Here is an 18,923-nt window from a genome sequence, read left to right on the forward strand (position 1 = left end):
GTCGCGGCGCCCTCCACGGTTCAAGCTCCCACCGAGGGTGCGAGGCCGAAAAACAAGCGGAAAGCAGCAGCATGAAGACCCACTCCGGGCGCGCAGCCGCAGGGAACGCAGATTCCCACATTGCTCGCGGCGCCCGCGAGGCCCACTACGCGTGCGCCCTGCCCTGCCCACGCCCCCTCGGTCGGCGGGAAAAGGAGGCGGGGGTGGTTAATGCGCAGGCGCGTGCTCCGAGCTTGGCCCGGCTCGGACCCGGATCCCGAGAGCTTCACCGCGCTGGGCTCCGCGCGCAGCCGCTAACTGCCCGCTTTGCTCGGAGTCGACTTGGCAAGTGCGCACGCGCGGGAGTTTCTGGCAGAAGGCAGACGAGCCCGGGCCGGCGCGGGGCCTTGTGGGAGGGCTTAAGGAAGTAAAATGGCGGACCTGGCGAACGAAGGTAGGGGAGGTGCCGTTGGGGGCCAGCCGGCGGCCAGGGAACGGGCGGCGGGAGGCCCGGGGGCCAGAGGCCCGAGGGCTGAGCACCCCGGGGTGCGGGGGGCCTGTCTTCTCCGGGAGAGCGGCCCAGTGGGTCCCTCAGCCGTCCCCCATTGCGTCCCCTCAGGCCGGGCTCACCGGCCCGGCCCATCACTCCCGGTAGCCCCGGCCCTGCCACCGTCTGGCCAGACGGCCTTGGAGACGGCGGGGGCCGCGGCCCTGAGGCCCTTTCGCCTCGCAGGCCAGGTCAGGGGCCGAAGGGGGCGGGAGCGCGGCCTCAACGCCTCGGCCTCGGATGTAAATGGATCTCCGGGCCTGGTCGCGGGCCCAGCGCGCCACGCTCCCTCCCCGCCCCCTCGTTCTCGGGGACCCCGGCTTTCCCCCTTCCCCTGCCTGGCTGCCGAGCCGGCCCACCCCCCGGTCCTGTGGGCTTCTCATCCTCCGCGGGCCTGCCCCACGCCGAGGATGGAGAACGTCTTGTTTGTTTTCACCCCCACCCCCAATTCAGCCCCCCAGTTCCCGCCAGTTCCCTCGGATCCTTCCTGGCGACCCGAGAGTCGCGCCTCGTCTCCGCTCATTTAGGTTCAGCCGCAGGGTGTGAGCCACTGAAAGCCCTGGCGGCTTTTCGGCCCTTTTTGTTGGTTGCACTTCCAGAGAGAGAGACAGAGACTGTGCGATCCCCTCCTCTGCGGAGCGCTGACATCCTGGCTGAGCGATTTTGACAAGGTTACAGTTCCGAATGGCCCAGGGAAAAGGCCGCATCAGCCGCTGTCTGATGAAATCAGCCGTGGCGTTGAGATCGCTAGTAGCTTCAAGACCTTCTGAGGCCTATTTTTAGCTCCCTCCGTGTCTAGGTGCCCAACTACAGGCAGGCGATCTACCTGCCTGGCCCTGATTTCCCCCCATACCCTGCTCCCTGCTGGCCTGAGGTTTGTACTGAGCTGCACGAGTGCACGAATGACAATAAGTGCTCACCCTGGCGGAGCATTTGGAGTGCTACCAGGTACTGTTCAAAGTCTTGGGCGCGTGTGATCTGGAGTAACCCTCGCTCCTCACGAAAGCTCCCGGAGGAAGGTACCGTCGGCTCCTGTTCCCCATGAGGAAGCTGAGTTAGAGTGGTTAAGTTACTTGTCCAAGGCAGGTCCCACAGCTAGTGAGGAGCAGGGATGTGGATCAAGGTGGTCTTCTTGATCACCACCCCCTCCCGCCACGTAGGCCGCAAGTCTTTGATAAGACAAAGGAGCCAGTGGAGGGTTGAGGCATTCCATTCACAAGATGCATTTGCAGGCAGAACGGGGACTGGATAAATGGGAGTCGGTATGACACACTCTGTGTATTTGTGTACTGGGCTCATTCATTTTCTTGAATTCAAGACTCCTATGCGACGTCGCGTTCGACATCTCCATTTGGACGTCCAATAGCCACATCACACAAAACCCCTGTCTTTCTCCCCCAAACCCGCCCAGCCCACCGTCCTTCTCCACTTGTAGTAAACCGCAAGTCCATCCTTTGAATGGCTCAGGCCAAACACCTTGACGTCGCCCTTGACTCCTCTTTCTCTCCCATGCCACAGCACATCTTGTCAGTTCTACCTTAAAAATCTCACCGGGGTTGACCACCTCTCACCACCACCGCTGCCGCTGCCTGGGCCTCCCTTCCACCTTCAGCCAGCTGACAGTTTGCCAACCCCGAAGGCAGATGGCCCCCAACACCTCCCTGTCCTCCTCTCCCGCCACTCTGTCCCCGACGGGCCCTGCTTTATCCACTCTGGCTGTCTCCGCGTCCCTTGCGTGGTCCACATCCTCTCTCCTGTATGCCTTTGGACCCGCTGGTTCCTCTGCCTGAGTCAGCCTTCCTGCACATGTCCCCACGCTTGCTCCTGCCCCTCCTGTAGGTTTTTACTCACATGTTCCCTTATCGTTGCGAACTTCTCTGGCCACCTATTTCAAATCGTATCCGCGTTCCCTATCCCCTCTGCCCCGCTTCATGTTGCCCCACGGCACTTATCACCAACCGGTGTGCTCGGTCTACTTGTTTGCTTCTAGAACGTAAGCTCCATGAGGGTGAGGATTTTTGTCTGCCACTGGTGGATCCCCCACCCCAACTAGGATAGTGCCTGGCGCGGAGTAGGTATCCAAGAAATGTTTGTTGAAGGAATGAGTGAATTCATCCGTCAGGACCTTCGTGGTGAGGTGTACCTTTGAGCACAAAGGGAAAATTATGGATTCCTGTTTTCCAGGGACACCATTTCTAGCACATGCGCTGACACATGAGCTGTCGATTGTAAATTGCGTCGTTGAACAGGTTAAGTGTAAGATGGAGAAGACGGACTGTTTTGTAGTACTTAAAGTTTTTGCCTAGTAAATACCACACTCACCTAGTACTTTGCCTCTGACACTAGTTCTGGCCTAGCTGTCTCCAAAAAAAATCAAATCTTAGTGGTCTTTTATGCCTCTCATATCTCTGCCGCCCTTTAATTGGGTGTCATGTGTTTCTCCACTCCATTCCTGGTTTGGGCTTGTGCAGCCTGCTAGGATCTTTAATTTCTCATCCACTATGTGGACTGGGACTTCCTATGCATTTTGACGCTTTAGGGACTGCGCCATACGTGTGCTTTCCTACTTGCTGTTTAATCTCAGACGCCCTCTTGGCTTCTGCCTTTCCAAACTGGGATCCTAATCATATCCGTCCTCACACCTGGGCATCTATAGAGACAGAAAACAGCACGGGGGATCCCGACGTGCAGCTAGGGTTGAGAAGCCCTGGCTTGAGTAGTACAGGTTAGGAGTGCTGTGCTTGTGTGGAAAGAAACACTTCCAGTTGTGTATCCAGTACAGCATCTTGTTGGCCCTCCTTACCATGGTGATCTCAGCTGTGACAGCAACTCCCACGGCCCTTTGTTGGTAGTCCTGTAGTCCGTGACTATTAAGGTCCAACTGGAATGCTTCTCTCCTAGGAGTGTGTGAGTGTCGTACACTTGTGTCCTGGGATATTCTCTTCTGCTTGGCATTTCGCTACTGACACATCCCAAAGTCGTTAATCATCCTGTCTCTGGAGTTATTCTGCCTTGTAGACCGGCATCGGGATTTGAAGGCAGCGGCGTTTCGTCCCCGGTAGAGGTAAAGAGACTGAGAAGAGGGTGAGCAAAGTGTATTTGAGCTATAGGAGATCTTGGATTCTAGATCCCAGCCTTAAAGGATACCATGTGCACGTGACGCCTTGCCAGCCTGCGGACACACAGGGTGGAAACCCAAGAGACCGTATAAAGCAGGGTTCTCAACTTTGGCCCTATCGACATTTTGGACCTGGTGATTCTCTGTTGAGGGCCTGTCCTCTGCTCTGTAGGATGTTGAGCATCATAGCAGCATCCCTGACTACACGTAAGATCCCAGTAGCACACACCCTCCCCTGCACCCCTACCCAAGGGGTCGTGACAACCAAAAATGTCTTCAGACATTGTGTAGTGTCCCAGGGCAGGAGGTGGGGAGAATCACCCTCAGTTGAGACCCTCCATATAAGGTGATGGTTGGGCACAGGCTTTGCATTAGAACCGGGTTTGTGTTCTTACTCTGCCCTGTACTCTCTGAGTGACTTTGGCCAAATTCTTAACTCCTTTGAGCCTCAGTTTTCTCAGCAACAAAATGAGGATAACAATGATCGTATCTATCCCATGGTTGCTGTGACCCTTGGCTGAATTAATGCATATAAATTCTTTAGCGCCTATCTCAGCCCGGTAATAAACAGTAAATAGTAGCTATTTTTACTGTGGTGGACTTATGTTACAGACACATTTAGGGGAAGTGCTCAAAGCGAAGCAGGAGAGGGCAAGAAGTGAGTCTGAACAGTGCAGGTGAATCCACCCCCACTGACTCCACCCCCTGGGGTGAGCCCAGGATGAGAGGCAGCCAGAGCTGGGCTGTCCGTCCTCTTAGGTTCTGTCTTGACTTTGATTGCGTGATCATCTAGGCAGGGGCTCTCAGCCTCGCCACTCTAAGCATTTGGGGCCAGATAATTCTCTGTTGTGGGGCTGTGCTGGGCATTGTAGGATGTTGATCAGCTTCCCTGGTCTCGACCCACTGGATGCCAATAGCACCCTCCCCCCTCCCCCAGTCATGTCAACCGGAAGTGTCCAGACATTGCTCAGTGTCCCCTGGTGGGGGGAGCCTCCCCCACACAGTTGCCCCCCATTGAGAACCCCTGATCTGGCTGGACCAAGTATTAGTCCAGAGGTTTTCAAGGGTGGTTTGGCTTTCATCAGTTCTCACCTTACTTTTTGATTTAAGACCTAACCCCAGAGAGGATGGGATGCAGCTGAGTTTTTACTGATGAGCTAGAACTCAGAACAGTTGGAATCCTCAGTTCACTTGATTCTCACCACCCCTTCCCCTGCCCTAAACTTAATTCTTAGAAGTGAGAAGCAATTTTTCAAAGTTTTCATGAAGTTATGATAAACATTAACCCTGGGGTTTGTCCTGAGGTCAACTCTTGCATGCCTCTCACACCCGGGGCAGATGGGGCCTGGCGGTAGCTGAGGGTGCCATGCTAAAGTCTTTAGGTACTTGGAAGAAAATTTAAGTTTTGACAGGGATCCTGTGTATAGACAGAAAAGCTTGCAGTTCTGCGAGTTTAAAACTTCTCCACCACATCTCCAGCCTGCCTCCCAGTTAACTGGAAATTGGACTCACCCCAGCAGTCCCGTTGCCTGCAGGCATCATGGGGTATGAGGGCCGGTCGGGATCTGCTGTGTGCTTGTACGCTGAAGGAGCTGGAGAGAGAGGAGGCGACAGGAAGTTCCTAGGGTCAGAGCCAGGAAGCTTAGAATGGCCTTGGGAGCAGGGACCGTGTTTGGGGCCAGCCAAGGGGGCATTTTAGGTACCAGTCAAATTCCTGCCTAGTAAGTGAGTTCAGGCCCAGAGAATAGACTGGGGTAGAGTGGGAAATGGGGGCCATTTGGGGAGCAATGGGATGCATCTGGGGGACTTGAAAAGGGCCTTTCTCATGTAATGGAAACTACCTGGGAAAGGCAGCTGGTATTGACCTGGCCGAGCCTTGGTAGCTCTCCATGGTACTTTGAAACCATCAGGAGGCAGATGGGTTTGCTTCGTTGTCTATTCAGGATCTGGTGGTAGTGCTGGCAGCAAGCAGCAGGGGTTCTCTGTTTTGTTTGAAGGGGGTTTGTTTTTGCCGCCTCGTGCAGTAACCTTCCTGTGGTTCCACAAGCCGTGTTCGGTGTGGCTGTGCACTGCTTGGTAGAAAACTATACAGCACAGAGTCTCAGAGTAAAGTCCCTGTACTCCACTTCATCCTTGGTTGTCTTGGCACTTGGTGCTGTTGCGTAGCACTTGCTGTGAATATTAACCCTGACCGTGCTTCACGCTTATTTAAGGAGGTTGTGGAGGAGAATTAAAACTGATGCTTTGGCTGCACCATTGGAGATTGTTGCAGGAGGTCCGCAGTGTCTAGGGCCCCACAGATGTTTCACGACATGGAGCCAGAGTCAAAAACCACAGGCAGAAATTGTAACCTTGCTTTGGGGGCAAGCAGACATATATAATTTGGCTCATTTAGGTTTGTCTTTGTTTGCTTTTAATTAGGAGCCAATACTTAAGAATTCCGAGATTTCAGGGGAAAGAATAATCCAGGTTTCTGATTTCTCTTGAAAAACAGCAACCAGCCTCAGCCTGCGTTCCTGCACAGTAATGATTTGCCAGGACTAAGGAGCAGCTGCCACCTTGAGATAGACTGTGCCTTCCTAGACACCGCTGTCTCCACCGACTTGCTTGGGACCTGGCCCGCTTCCCCCTTTTCCAGTGCCTGCCTGACCTTGGCTGCCATTTGGGTTTCAGCCCTGTCGTAGCACCTGTTAGACAGGTGCTTGGCCTGAGTGGGGCCTGTAAGGAGATCCATGTGGGTTTCTCCCCTGTCTCAAGCCTCAAAGGAATTTTAGACCGGAACTGACTGGCAGGCTCCGGTTGATAGCTTGTGGCACAATCGGAAGTGCCCTTGGTTTGTGTCGTGTCTCTGCCACTTACTTGCCCAGGAGCTTGGGCAAATTGTTTGACCTCAATTCCTGCATCTGTAGAATGGGAACGATGCTAATCAAGTCTGAAGATTGTTGTGTGAAAGGAACATATGGCATGGGATTGGCCCACTGGTAGGTGCGGATCTATGTCAGTTACTACTGGCTGTTAGTCTTCTGATTGGATGCCTAGGTAGAGAGAAAGCTCCTTTCGGGTTATAGCCAAGTTTCATTGAGACATTCCAGTGGGATCTGTCCTGTGTATCGTGGGATGTTTGGCAGTGCCCCTGACCTCTACCCAAATGTCTCTAGACGTTGTCAGATGTCCCCTCGGGGGCAAAATCGCGCCTGTTTGAGTACCCCTGTGTTAGGGGATTCTGTGGACCCTCCCCCTGCCAAGAGACTGTGTAACATAGTCATCTGATCTAAAGTCCTAGGATGCTGCTCACGTTGGAATACACAGATGGGGCCGGGAGGGGGGGAGGTAATTCACAGATGCCGGGGCAGCACCCTGGTTCGCGCCGTCTGACCCACTGAGAATTTACTTTGCTGTACAATGTGAGTTCGGGATCTGACTCAGTCTTTTTCTCATCCTCAGCACAGTTGATACTTGGGGCTGGATCATTTGTGGTTGGGGGAGCAGCCTGTGCACAGGAGGAGGCTGATCAGCATCCCTGACCTCCATCCACCAGATGCTGTTAGTAACTCCTCCCCATCGTGATACCCAGGAATGTTTGCAGACATTGCCCAGTGTCCAGGGGGTGGAGTTGGGGGCAAAATAAAAGTGTCCAAGAATAAACTGTTTGCCAACTAGAGCTTAGGGCTCACCCTCCCAACTTTTTTTTTCCATTATGGCCTTTTGGCAGCTGTAGGCATCATGGACTTCATGTCTCTGTTAAGGGGGAACAGTGTTTTCCATGACCTTCAGCACTGTTCCAAGTTCCAGGTGGGGACCTTCCGAGATGCTCTGCATCTGGGCCATTCCCTTTCACGGGAGCTGAAGCCCAAGGCCGTGTCTGTAAGAGGAGTCGGCCTGTCCCAGTGTGCCCACCTCCAGCCACTGAGTCTAGGAGCCCAGCTCATCCTTTCCAGTGGATCATTTTGACTCACTGGGCACTCATTCTCCTGAAACCTGACAGAGACGACAGTGGTTTCTCCATGCACGTGTCTAGGAGGTAAGCTTTGCTTTTGCAGTACGTTTTAAATGCCTTTGCTAAATTAAACTCCCCCAGGCTTGCCACACAGAATTTCGAGAATTCATCAGCCCAGAATTAACGCCTGTGTTGCATCTGTAACAGCAGAGCGGGAGTGGGGAAAACAGTTTGGAGAGTTTGGCTTCTCGGGTGGCAAGAGTGAGAAAACAGGCTACCGTTTGCTCAGAGGAGAGAGGATGTTTTGCAGCATTGATGTGGCCGCCGGGGATCTGAGAGCCCAGGGCCTGGGTTACTCATCATCAGTGCCACTTGGAGGGGGCCGCCTGCTTGTGGAGTCTTGTCAGAAAAATGGGGGTTGTGTTTGCTGACCACGTCGGCCACTGAGTGAGCGAGACGTGCTTCCACAGCTCAGGCACCAGCACGCTCTGTCTCCAGAATAGTCAGGCTCCAGCTGCCTCGCCCAGTCTGCAAGGCCACAAGACTTGCCCGAGCCTCCCTGTCACTGCCGCTTCTCACCTGGACAGCACCTGAGGGCTCCTCGCTGGCCCCCTGGCAACTCCTCCTGCCTCCCTGAGATCTGTTCTTCTCACCACTCCCAGGGTGATCTTCCCCGACGTCATATTACAAAACTTCATAACACGCAGAAATGGAAAGGATTCATGGGGACCACTGCCAGGGTGGTCTTTCAGAAAAATGAACCGGATCATATCACACCCCTGCTTGGACTCCTCACCATGCTCCCCGTCTCCACACTCACCTCCTGCCCTCCCCTAAGGGAACTCTGGGGTCAGATGGGCCTCCGGGTTCTTCCTGTCCTTAGGATGTTCGTTCTTGGGGCTCCCTCTGCCCGGCATACTCCGCCTTCACCTGGTCGCTCCTTCACACCCAAGGTTCAGATGGCGCCTGGGAGAGGCCTTCCCCCCGCCGCGGCCCCCTTCTGCCCACCGCCCTGCTCCAGCGGCAGTCTAGCACCTGCCTCCAGGGTTTCCTCATTGTCCCTGCACGCCTCCGGCTGCTTGTTTTTCTCTCTTCTTCCCACTAGATGGCTGCGGCCTCGTCCACCTTTCCTCCTGTCTCCAGTGCCCGGTGCCTCGCCCCTGGCTCATCGTGGGTTCTCAGGAAGTCGTGTTGCTGTGAGCAGGGCTTGGCTAGTGGGCCTGCTGTCGGCTCTCACCTCAGTGATCCCCTCGGCCTCAGAAGGGCTCGAGGGATTATGAGAGACTTGTTTGTGGCGAGGTGTCCCCGTGTCCAGGCAGCTCTTGGAAGGGGCCAGACCGGGAGGTGTTTGTCATCGTTGAGGGCCTGGCGACTGGAGACAGTCCTGGAGTCCAAGACCCCTGCTTTGAGACGGCGTCAGTGTATCTGCAGTCTCTGTGGAATTCTAGTAACAGTAGTAACACCAGTGTGGAATTCAGACTGCATGCCAGCCACTTCCCAAGCACTTGATATGCATCATTTCCTTCAGTCCTTCCGAATCGACTGGGGCGTAGGTACCATCCCTGTTGACAGACACAGGCAGTATGTGGGGAAAGCGCGGGAACTTGCCCAGGGTCCCAGCCGCAGGTGGTTGAGGCCCATCTGAACACACCCAGAAACCAGCGCCCGCGTTCCCAAACTTCATCAGTTGGCCTGCAGCCTCAGCAGATTTTCTGGAGTCCTTAGCTCTCCTTCCTGTGAGGGGATTTCCGCTGTCTTCACTGGAACTTTCCCCTGAATCTTCGGCCAGCCGCTTGCATCGATACTTCACCTCAGCTGTGCTTGTGTCGCGCCATCTAGTGGCAGAATAGAAAAGTGCTGTCAAAGCTGGCTCCCCAATTTCTCAGTAGTTTTAGGTGAGGTTGCTGACTTTGTTTGATGTATTAATAGGTTTATGGGGTTTTTCCTCGATTTAAGGCACAGAGGTATCCAAAGTGCAGGGTCTGCCCCAGCAGCTTGTAGTCTGAGTGGGTGGGGCAGGGGTGGAGGGATCGGAGAGGGCTGCAGGGCTGGTGCTTCTAGAAGTAAAGAAGGCGGATGTGGCTTGGCCTGAGAAGGGTCAAGGGGGACGTGAGGCACCCAGCTTGGAAGTCAGGCTTAGGGTTCTGATCCCACCTCTGCTGTCTACCAGCTTCGTGACTTGGGCAGGGCACGTGTCTCTCCGAGGCCTCTCAGTCTTGTTTCGTGATTTGCAAATCAGAGACGATAAATAATTTCTATGCCATAGGGCTGTGATGACATTGAATGAGATGGAGTATGTAAAGCGCCTGCCTCCGGGTCTAGTTAGGACCATTCAGCAAATCCAAGTGGCTTATTACCCCCGCTGTTGTCAGAAATGCAGGGTCATGTTAGAGCCCTGAAGAGTGGCTCGGGTTTCAGTAGGTGATGGTAATTTTGTGATGAAGAGCATCCCAGAAAGAAGGGCATAAGATGAAAGATATACTGTCATCTCCCAAAACTGGGCCCCCCTATGATTTCCATGAGACCAGTGGAGAGCTGCCTGAGGAAAAATATATTCAAGTACCGAAAAAAGAATGAAGGGACCCACTGCCCACTAGCTGAGCCTGCGGTACACTGAAATCAGAGAGGTATTGCCTAGCAACAGCATGATTGAGATCAGTTCTACTCTTCACCAAAGAATTAGTTGGCGAACAGAGTTGACACATCGGTGACAAATTCACCTTTATGTTGCTGCACAGGACTGTTTATAATAATTCCTGAGAAAAGAAAGGACTCGAAGGCTTGAGATAGTAAGTGTCGCAGGATTAAAGCAGTTGCCACGTATTAACAGACTGTTGTTTGTGTTGGCAAGATGCTTTCCATATTTTTTGCACAGATAAGATTAAGACACATCAGCGCAGGATTAAAGCTCATTTTGCACAACTACCTTGCTGACACTTGGGACAAGAATTCTGTGTGGCTTTCCAGATGGGGGTTATTTCCTGGCAGGTGTTCGATCCATCATTTATGAGAGGAATAAACAGAACAGGCCAAGATAGTCCAGATTCCCTTCTCTGTGTGTTTTCCTGGGTCTACATATTTTCTTCTGTTTAGTTTAGCAGACATCCTCAGAGACGGAGGCTGGAGGCAGCCACGGGGGCGTGCCAGAGCTAGTCGAGGGGCAGGCCTGCCCGTGGCTTCTGTGTACTTGCCTCCGTGCATAGTGTGAAGAAGGAAGGCCTGCATGCGGGGCTGAAAACACACAGAGAATGTGTGTGTTTTCACCTTTGGTTGTGAATGTGTTACGTACAGTCTCCCACGGTTACACGTTTGACAGCTGCAGAGGCATAGTGGGCCTCACCGTTAAGCGTGGGTCTGCATTCTCTCCTCGAGGAGCCTGAGGGTCTGCCTATGGGTCTGAAGCAGATGGTCGCACGACTTGCTGGAGGCCGCGGGCCCACCCCACAGACCATCGCTCACCCTGTAGTTTCGTTTGTACTCTTCCAGAGATGTTTGTCTGGAATGTTTACTGACAGCTGCTTTAGTCCTGATGTTACTTCTCAAAGGAAGAGTCCCAGTTTCTTAGCTTCAAGGCCCACCTGAGAGGGAAAGATGGGAGGAAGCAAAATGGGACGGTGACTTCTCCCTTTTGCCCTTGCGGTGCGTGGGTAGTAGCGGGGGTCAGGGACCAGAGTCAGGCCCGCCTGGGTTGGAGACCCAGCCCCACCTTGGACAAGTCGCTCGCCCTCTCTGAGTCTCCGTTCCTGTTCTGTAAACTAAGGACCTACCTCCTAAGGTGGTTGTGAAGTTTCAGGACAGTGATGCGGATGAAGTGCTGAGCACCTAGGTGCCTGGCCCATAAGTATTTTCTGATCAATGACTGCTGGCCTGTGTGAGAGACCATCCCAGGGTTCTGGGAAACCCCATCTGGGAATGTCCTCGCTGTGACTACGTGGCAGAGGCTGGAGAAGTCTAAAGATGGGATCCCAAGACCTCTGTCACCCTGGAGGGTGGGGACACACACCCTTCTACCCCGGGGCCACCTCTGGGGTCCAGGCCAGCTCCTTGCTCCCCTTCCCTTGCTTGCAGTAGGGACTTGGCCTCCTTTCCTCACATCCGGGCAGCTGCCGTCCACCCACCCTCTCCCTAGGAGTTCCTCCTCCTTAGACTGGCTGCAGGGCAGTACCCACTCCATCCCCTTCCTTGCTGGTCTGAAATAGACACAGGAGGCATTTTGTTTTAAGGGTTTTGCCACCAGTCAATCTCTGGGCAGAAAAGACACAGATGAAACCCTGAGTGCTGTACCCTGGCCTGCTTGTAGTGGTGGTATCAGGAAGCCCACTGTTTTAATTCTGACAAGTGTGGGGCTTCTTAAAACGCTCCTCCTCCTTTGGACCCTCCTTACCCACTATTTGAGGAGGCAGTTTACAGGCCCTCTCCCTGACAAAGACCCTGTACACAGATTACAGCGATGCCTTCAGGGTGGGGCTTTTAGAACTTCCCACGCACGCACCCACCCAAGCCATCCGAGGACTTTCCCTTGTCCCAGGGCCCCTGGTCAGTCGTTTCTGCTTTAGTAGAAGGGCCTGCCTCCTTGGCGACCCCTTTGTTACCCAGAGACCTCCACTCTCTGCAGGGAGAATGGTCTACGGCCCTTTGGGTCAAGAGGCAGCCTGCACCTTAGGGACCCCCGACTTCTTTGGAGCCATCTTTGGTTCCTTTGCTCAAGATAGGAACTGCCTGAGTGTGATTGGTGCTTACCTGCCAGGAGCTTCTACGCTGGGCCATGCAGGTGTGAGGGATTGTACTCCGCTCCTCTCGCCCTGGGCTGGGTTGTTTCCCGTCTGTCTTTAAGGGAGCCCAGTGGTGCCACCCTGACCTTCCTCCAGTTCCTCCCGTGCTGCCTCATTCCTCCCCGCTCCTGGTCACCTGGCTAAATGCTGCTCCTTCCGCTTAAGTGGCATTTCCTTCAGGAAGCCCTCCCTGATCTGCTCCTTCTCTGCAGCCCCACCGGGTTGGGTGCCCCAGCTCCGCGGTCTGAGTGCCTTCTGTGCTTCCCCTGTGTTGTAACGTTCAACTAAGTCTGATGTCAGCTCCTGGCAGGCAGGGGACATGTCTCTCCATGTCACCACCACACCGTAGAAGCCAGCATGGTACCTGGTGCACAGTGGGCACTCAGATGTGTGGAATCGCTGGAAGTTGTAGTTGACAAGTGACTGTCATGATTGCCTCTTTGGACGTAGCGCAAGGTGCAGTTGGAGGAGTGGTTCCTGGCTCAGCTGGGTGGTCAGAGCACCCTGACAGTCATAGCCACGTCAGCAGTGCCCCTGGGAGCAGGGAGAGGTCCCAAACATCTGGCAGAGGGATGTCACAGGAGCAGAGATCTGCAACTTCCCACACCTGGGCTTACCTGTCTGTGCTTATCACCAGGACTGTGAAGACCAGGTCCGGAACCCAGTCCTGGTCCTTGGGGATCACAGCTGAGCTGCCCCAAGGTTTACATCCAAAGCAGACAGTTGGGTGGAGGATGGCAGGAGACAGGAGGGAGAGCCCATGCTGTGGGCCGGGATGTCACCCAGCGGTGTCACCAGAGGCTACTCCTTTCAGCCTGTCCAGGTCTGTCCCCGGCCTCCTCACCACCACCCACTGCCACCTGGTGGATCGGGGAAGCAGGGGTTTTCCCTTGCTGGGAGCTGGGATCATGGTTGGGCTCAGGCAGGGAGCCATCTGGGGCACAGGAGCCGAGGAGGGGCGTGTGGAGGAGGATGGGGGAGGGGTTCAGACCAAGAGCAGCCACCTTGGACTTGGCATCGGCACCTTGGGAAGCTGAGGTGAGGCTGACTCACCAAGCGTGTCCCAGACGGTAGTGCCTGCGCCACCCAGAGCAGGGCTGTTCTTTGAGGTGACTTGAGGGTTCCGAATCCCACCCCACTTCACACAGCAATGTTGGCCGCAGTCACCCACAGTTCTTAGGCCTCGTCACGGTGTTCCTGGAAAGGGGTTGCCTGGTCAGATAACTTTGGGGAACATTTGGTGAAACGGCTTTCTTTACTGTTGGTTTTCTTAACCCTTCTTATGTTGATGAGTCTATTCAACGCTCCAGGTGGGCTGTTTTTTTTTACAGACTAATTTGATCAAGGAGAATTTATTTATTTGGCTGCGTCAGGTCTTAGTTGTGGCATGCGGACTGTTTGCTGTGGTGCGCGGGCTTCTCCCTACTTGGCGCGCGGGCTTAGTTGCTCCACGGCTTGTGGGATCTTAGCTCCCCGACCAGGGATCGAACCCGCGTCCCCTGCATTGGAAGGCAGATTCTTAACCACTGGATCACCAGGAAAGTCCCAGGGAGCCCTTCACAGAACCAAAAAACAAAGAAAAAAACACCTGGTGGACAATCTGGATCAAATAACGTGTATTTGGTTAACGTTTTAATATTTTAGGTCTTTGCGGTGGCCTAGGTCTCTCTACAAATCTCTGGTGGTGGTTTTCCCTTCACTTGTGAAAGAAAAGCTGGACTGGGGCTTCAGGCAGGTCCAAAGAGCCTCGTTGCTTCTGTCCCCTGTTCGTTCCCCAAACTTGGGTTTCAGTTGGCTGGATGACGCTGCTTTTTCGGTGACAACCAGAAGCAGTGGTGATGTGGGACAGTTAAAGACAGTCTGCCTGGAAGGGGGCACGTGTGTGTTGCTGCCGTGGAGTCGGGACTAGCTTGCAGTTTACGGACTTTGGGCCCTAAAAGCGGATGAGCAGAAATGAAACACGCATGGCTCTGATGCTTTGTGTCTTTGGTAGAGAACTGACCAAAGTTCTGTCCCCCAAACCTGCCCTCCGCAGGGGTCCCTGTGGCCTGCGAGGTGGGCTGCCAGGGCCCAGGCCTCCCTGGCCCCAGCCCGTGTGGCCCACAGCGTTCCGCTTGCTCTCTAACTGCTTGTTGAGCATGTGTTATGTGTGAGACTGCGTTTGGCTCTGAAGATACAGAGGCGAACACAACAGAGGCCCCACTCTTATGGAGCTTAAGGTCCAGGAGAGGATACTGCCAGGGGAGCAAATAAGCAAATAGCATGCGTGCACGCGTGCGCGCACACATACACACACACACACACACACACACACACACACACACACGGCCAAGTAAACAGACACACCCCTTCCCTTTTCATCAGATGTTTTACCCTGAAGTTTTCTGCCCCCGGCTTCCCGTTCCGCATTTTCCGCATTTTTCCCGTGATGCCTTGCACAGAACAAGGGCTTCATAAATATTTATGTGATCTCATAGCAGCTGGTGCTACCCATGTGAAGAAGTACAGAAGGGGTTTAGTTCAAACATTTACTGGACGGTTCTTACACCGCACACACCAGGTGACAGGCTGCGTGCAGAGCTGTTTCAGATGCTGTGTCTGTGATCTCTCAGCCTCCCTGACAGGTACCCTTGGTGTAACCCATGCAGGATATAAGCCAGAGCAGGCTTCAGGAGCCCAGTTCAAACTGGGAGCATCCTAGAGGAGGTGGTGTCTCTACCTGAATGTGTGTCTGCCACGGAAGAGAAGATGAGAATGTCTTGGAGGCAGAGGGACTAAGCCAGGCGGAAGTCCGGAAGCGTGGGACATGCTGGGGGCTCTTCAGTGCCACAGTCATGGTCGGTGCGGGGTGCCCTTTTGGAACGGCCTTCGGCCCTAGTCTGGGAGGATGTTGCTGAGTTGAAAGTGTGAATTTCACACCAGTGGTTCTGGCTGCTCTGTGGAGGCCTCACTTCAGGGGGTGAGGGTAGAGGCGGAGAAAGAAGGGAGGTCTGAACTACAGCAGTGGAGGTGATGAGGGTAGGTCTGCTTTCCAAGCCCAGAGCCCCATGCCCCCCTCTCGCTGGCCTCTGCCCGCAGCCGTGCGACATGCCCCGTTGCCGTGCAGGAGGGTTCCTCCAGCAGATGGGACCGCTCCCAGCTTGCGCCCGGACACTGCCGTGTGGTCCACGAGGTGCTGGGCAGGACCTTTGCACCAGAGGCAGCCTCCTGCTGAAACTAATTCTGTTCCCGTCCTGCCCCGGGGGCCCACAGGCAGCCCCTCCTGGGTGCCTGCACATCAGCCGTCACAGTTCCAGCACCAGGAAGCTCTTCCTCTACCACTCAGATGCTTCCTCTCCGTTCCAGTCCTTCCTTACAGCCTGGCGGTCATTTTCTCAATGCCCCCCTTGCCTAACTCATCCCTCCATCAAATATTTGTTGAATCCCTGCAGGGTGCCGATTACTGTTCTCAGACTGTGGGACACAAGGGGAGCGAGGCAGAGGCTCCGATCTCATGGACTTGATCCCTTACTAGGGGAGGCAGACCATAATAAACCCACACACACGGTACATCAGGTGGTGATGCCTGCTAGGAAGAGAAAGAGAGCATCTTGGCTTCACTGTGAGGCCAGTCCCAGGTTTCTTCTACAGGGTATGGTGTGTGTTTAATTAAGTCTACAGCGGCTAGGCCTCTTCTCCCGGAGAGGCCGGAGGCTCTTAGAGACAAGGGACAGGCAGAAGTCAAGCTCAGGCCAGCTTAAGCAAAAATCAGCATTTGCTGGCCTCACTGAAGAGTCAGGGTGGGGGTGGGGTTAGCTTTGGGCCTGCTGACCCAGGGCCTCCAGCCGTGTCTCCAGGGTTCAGTTTCCTCCTCCATCCCCAGCTCTGCTTCCTGCTGGATTGGCTCTGCCCCAGGGCCCCTTGTGGTGACACCCAGCTGCTGGCAGCCCCTGCAGAGAAAGAGCACCCCTTCCCCAGTAGCTCCAACGGAAGTCCTGGACCCGAGTCTCATTCGCTGGCCGCGGCCTGGCCTTATTCATGTGCCGCCGTGTCCCCTGGGGCCAGGGCATGCAGTACTCTCCTCCTTGGGCCTAGAGCCAGGTTGGGCTCCATCTAAACCACGGAGGTGAGGAAGGCGGGGGTGGGGGCCCTAGGCTGACCAAAATCCCAGCTCCTTCCTGCACACCCCCGAGCCTTGCGGCTGGCGGGCAGTCGGATGCAGAAGTGAGGCTGGAGTCTGGACCCACAGCCCCGGGTGCTAGGCTTATGGGGTAAAGGGCAGCGCCAGAAGGTGTCTGGGCTCGCCCGTGGTAGACATGGTGTGGAGAAGCTGCAGCTGTCCCCAGAGTCCCTCCAGCTTTCCTTTGCTGTCATTTACTGCCCAGCAGTAAGCACATTCATGCTTTCATTCGATCCCCCGGGTCTGTGGAGCAACTGTGCATCTGTGCTGGGGAGACAGCTGTCTTGGGAAGCGTGGAAGACCCTTCCACGCCTCCACCCTCCTCCCTTGTGGCAGTTTGGTCTCCTAGATGTCATTCACCCCAGTGGTTGCGTGGGCTGTGCCTGGGGAGGACTGTCGTGGTGAATCGGACCCAAGTGCCACAAGGCTTCAGTGAGCACAGCGGAGGGAATGGTCACCGTCGGTGGGCTGTGGCCCCAAAGTGAAGATTGGCGTCTGTCCTACTCCTCTGTGGGGTGGGAATTTTGGGGGTGGGGAGTGGGACAGTGTCCATTTGCCCATCTCGGACTTGTCCTTTTGCCTCCCAAACCTTGTCCCTCCCGCCCCGTCTTCTTTACTGTGGGTGATCGCCTTCACCCCCTTCCCCAAACTCTGTTCTCTCTGTGTTTCCTCCACTCCTTTTACAACCGTCCCAAATCCTTCGCATCGCCACCATCTGCCCCTCGGGCTCCCTGTCACCTTCACACCTGCCCCTCTCCCTTCACTCTTCTCCTTGAGGCTTCAGCACAGCTGCCTCTTCTCGGGAGCGTTTCCCTGATGCTCCAGACCAGACCCTCCGACCGCGTCCCCCACAAGCGCTCTCATGGCCTACAAACTGTGTCCCCTCCCGCGTAGTGGTCCTGCCGGGTTAAAGCTGTGTGAGTGCGGGTTCCTGGTTCACCTCGGCTCCACACAACTGAGGGAGGGGGAAGGGTCGTGCGAGTGCTCCCCAAATTCATGATCCCCCGGCTTCCCATATGGCCACGCCACTCTCCAGGCCTCGAGTGCTGAGGGAGGCCCTGGGCACGCCCGCGGGACTCATGAGCGCACCCAGAGCCACGCGCCCCGGCCCCAGGCAGTGAGGCAGGCGCCTCTGGGCCCCCCCACGGGTTAAGGCAGTCCTCGTCCAGAACCCGCTGGCCAGCGGCAGGGCCTTCCTGAGCGGCCGCCCGCTCGGGCAAGTGGCCAAGAGCCATGGACTCAGCTGCCTGAGAACGACCGGCGGCATCTCCCTGGTCCAGTGACAACATCCCAAAGGGTTTCTTCCTTCAGCAGCAGCTGTGCAAGATGGCCTTTCAGACTTCTCACAACGCCACACTTTTTTTTTTTTTAACGGACGCTCACTTAGAGACCCAGGTGGAATGCAGGGCTGACTTGAGCAGAGTAAGCTCTCCAAAGAGCGTGCGTCCCGTGGGCAGAGGTTGCAAATGGGTCATCCCTGGCCTCAGCTGGCCTGCAGATGTGGAAAAATTAAAAACCTAGGGATTTCCCTGGCGGGCCAGTGGTCAAAAATCAACAATTTCATTGCTGGGGTCCGGGTTCAATCTCTGGTCGGGGAGCTAAGATCCTGCAAGCCACATGGCACGACCAAAAAAAAAAAAAAAAAAAAAATTAAAAAGCTAAACTAGTCTCCAGCCTTTGAAATTGGGGACCTGCCATCTCTGCGCCTCGTTCCTGCAGCACCACGGTTGGTGGTGCTGAGTAGCAGCCACCCGGGCACCCTGCAGCCTGGCCACCCTCCACACCGCACTCCCTCCATCAGTGACATGGCCTGTTCTGAGTGAGTCTTGGAACCTTTTTACTGGTGTGTACATGGACACAGAAGAGTGCACGTATCCTACCACTGTGTCGAGTTTTTTCACACTGAACACTTCCCCTCGTCCATGTGAAGAAACTGTTTTCTTAGCTATTTGATGACCTTTTGAGTTACTAGTTTTATACCAGGTCTGTTTTTTGTTTTTACTTATTACAAACGAATGTAGCTTTGTTTACTGTACGAATATAGTGTTGGGGGGAAAAACACCAATTTTTCTTTTTGCAGAAAAGCCTGCCATTGCTCCGCCCGTCTTTGTGTTTCAGAAGGATAAAGGACAAAAGGTAAGGGGCCGGTATGTTCTCCCTTCACATGGTTAACTCTGCCTTGTTTTCTCCCCAAGCTCTCTCTCCCCAGGTCGCATGGCCAAGGAACCTTCTGCCATGGAGAAAAGGCCCGGTGGCTTTAGGTTACCATGGCACGAGGTTAAGATGGGGTGTGTATGGACAGGACTCAGAGACCCTGCTTTAAAAAAGCAGTGGAAGAATCAGCTTCCTTCTCATTCCTAACGATTTGCTTTAGAAGTACTGCTGTGCATTAGGAAATCTGGTAGGAGGGA

At 54.8% G+C, this 18,923-nt stretch overlaps 1 protein-coding gene across 10 annotated transcripts in view; it reads left to right on the forward strand.

Annotated features, from left to right (window-relative positions):
* Positions 1–6: 6 nt before the first annotated feature.
* RANBP3 (RAN binding protein 3) overlaps positions 7–18,923 on the forward strand; it is a 54,778-nt gene continuing 35,861 nt past the window's right edge. For 2 of the 10 annotated variants that reach the window (XM_024745880.1, XM_024745886.1), the window contains exons 1-2: positions 7–433; positions 18,593–18,648. In XM_024745880.1, the coding sequence (XP_024601648.1) occupies positions 412–433; positions 18,593–18,648 (78 nt within the window). In that variant the 5' untranslated portion in view covers positions 7–411. Of the gene's footprint in view, positions 434–14,754; positions 14,978–15,013; positions 15,191–18,592; positions 18,649–18,923 lie in introns of those variants that run through there. The other 8 variants (XM_024745883.1, XM_024745884.1, XM_024745877.1 and 5 more) reach the window with 7 other exon arrangements.

Source organism: Neophocaena asiaeorientalis, unplaced genomic scaffold (genome assembly GCF_003031525.2).
Source record: "Neophocaena asiaeorientalis asiaeorientalis breed wild unplaced genomic scaffold, Neophocaena_asiaeorientalis_V1.1 scaffold357, whole genome shotgun sequence".
Classification (NCBI taxonomy): domain Eukaryota; kingdom Metazoa; phylum Chordata; class Mammalia; order Artiodactyla; family Phocoenidae; genus Neophocaena; species Neophocaena asiaeorientalis.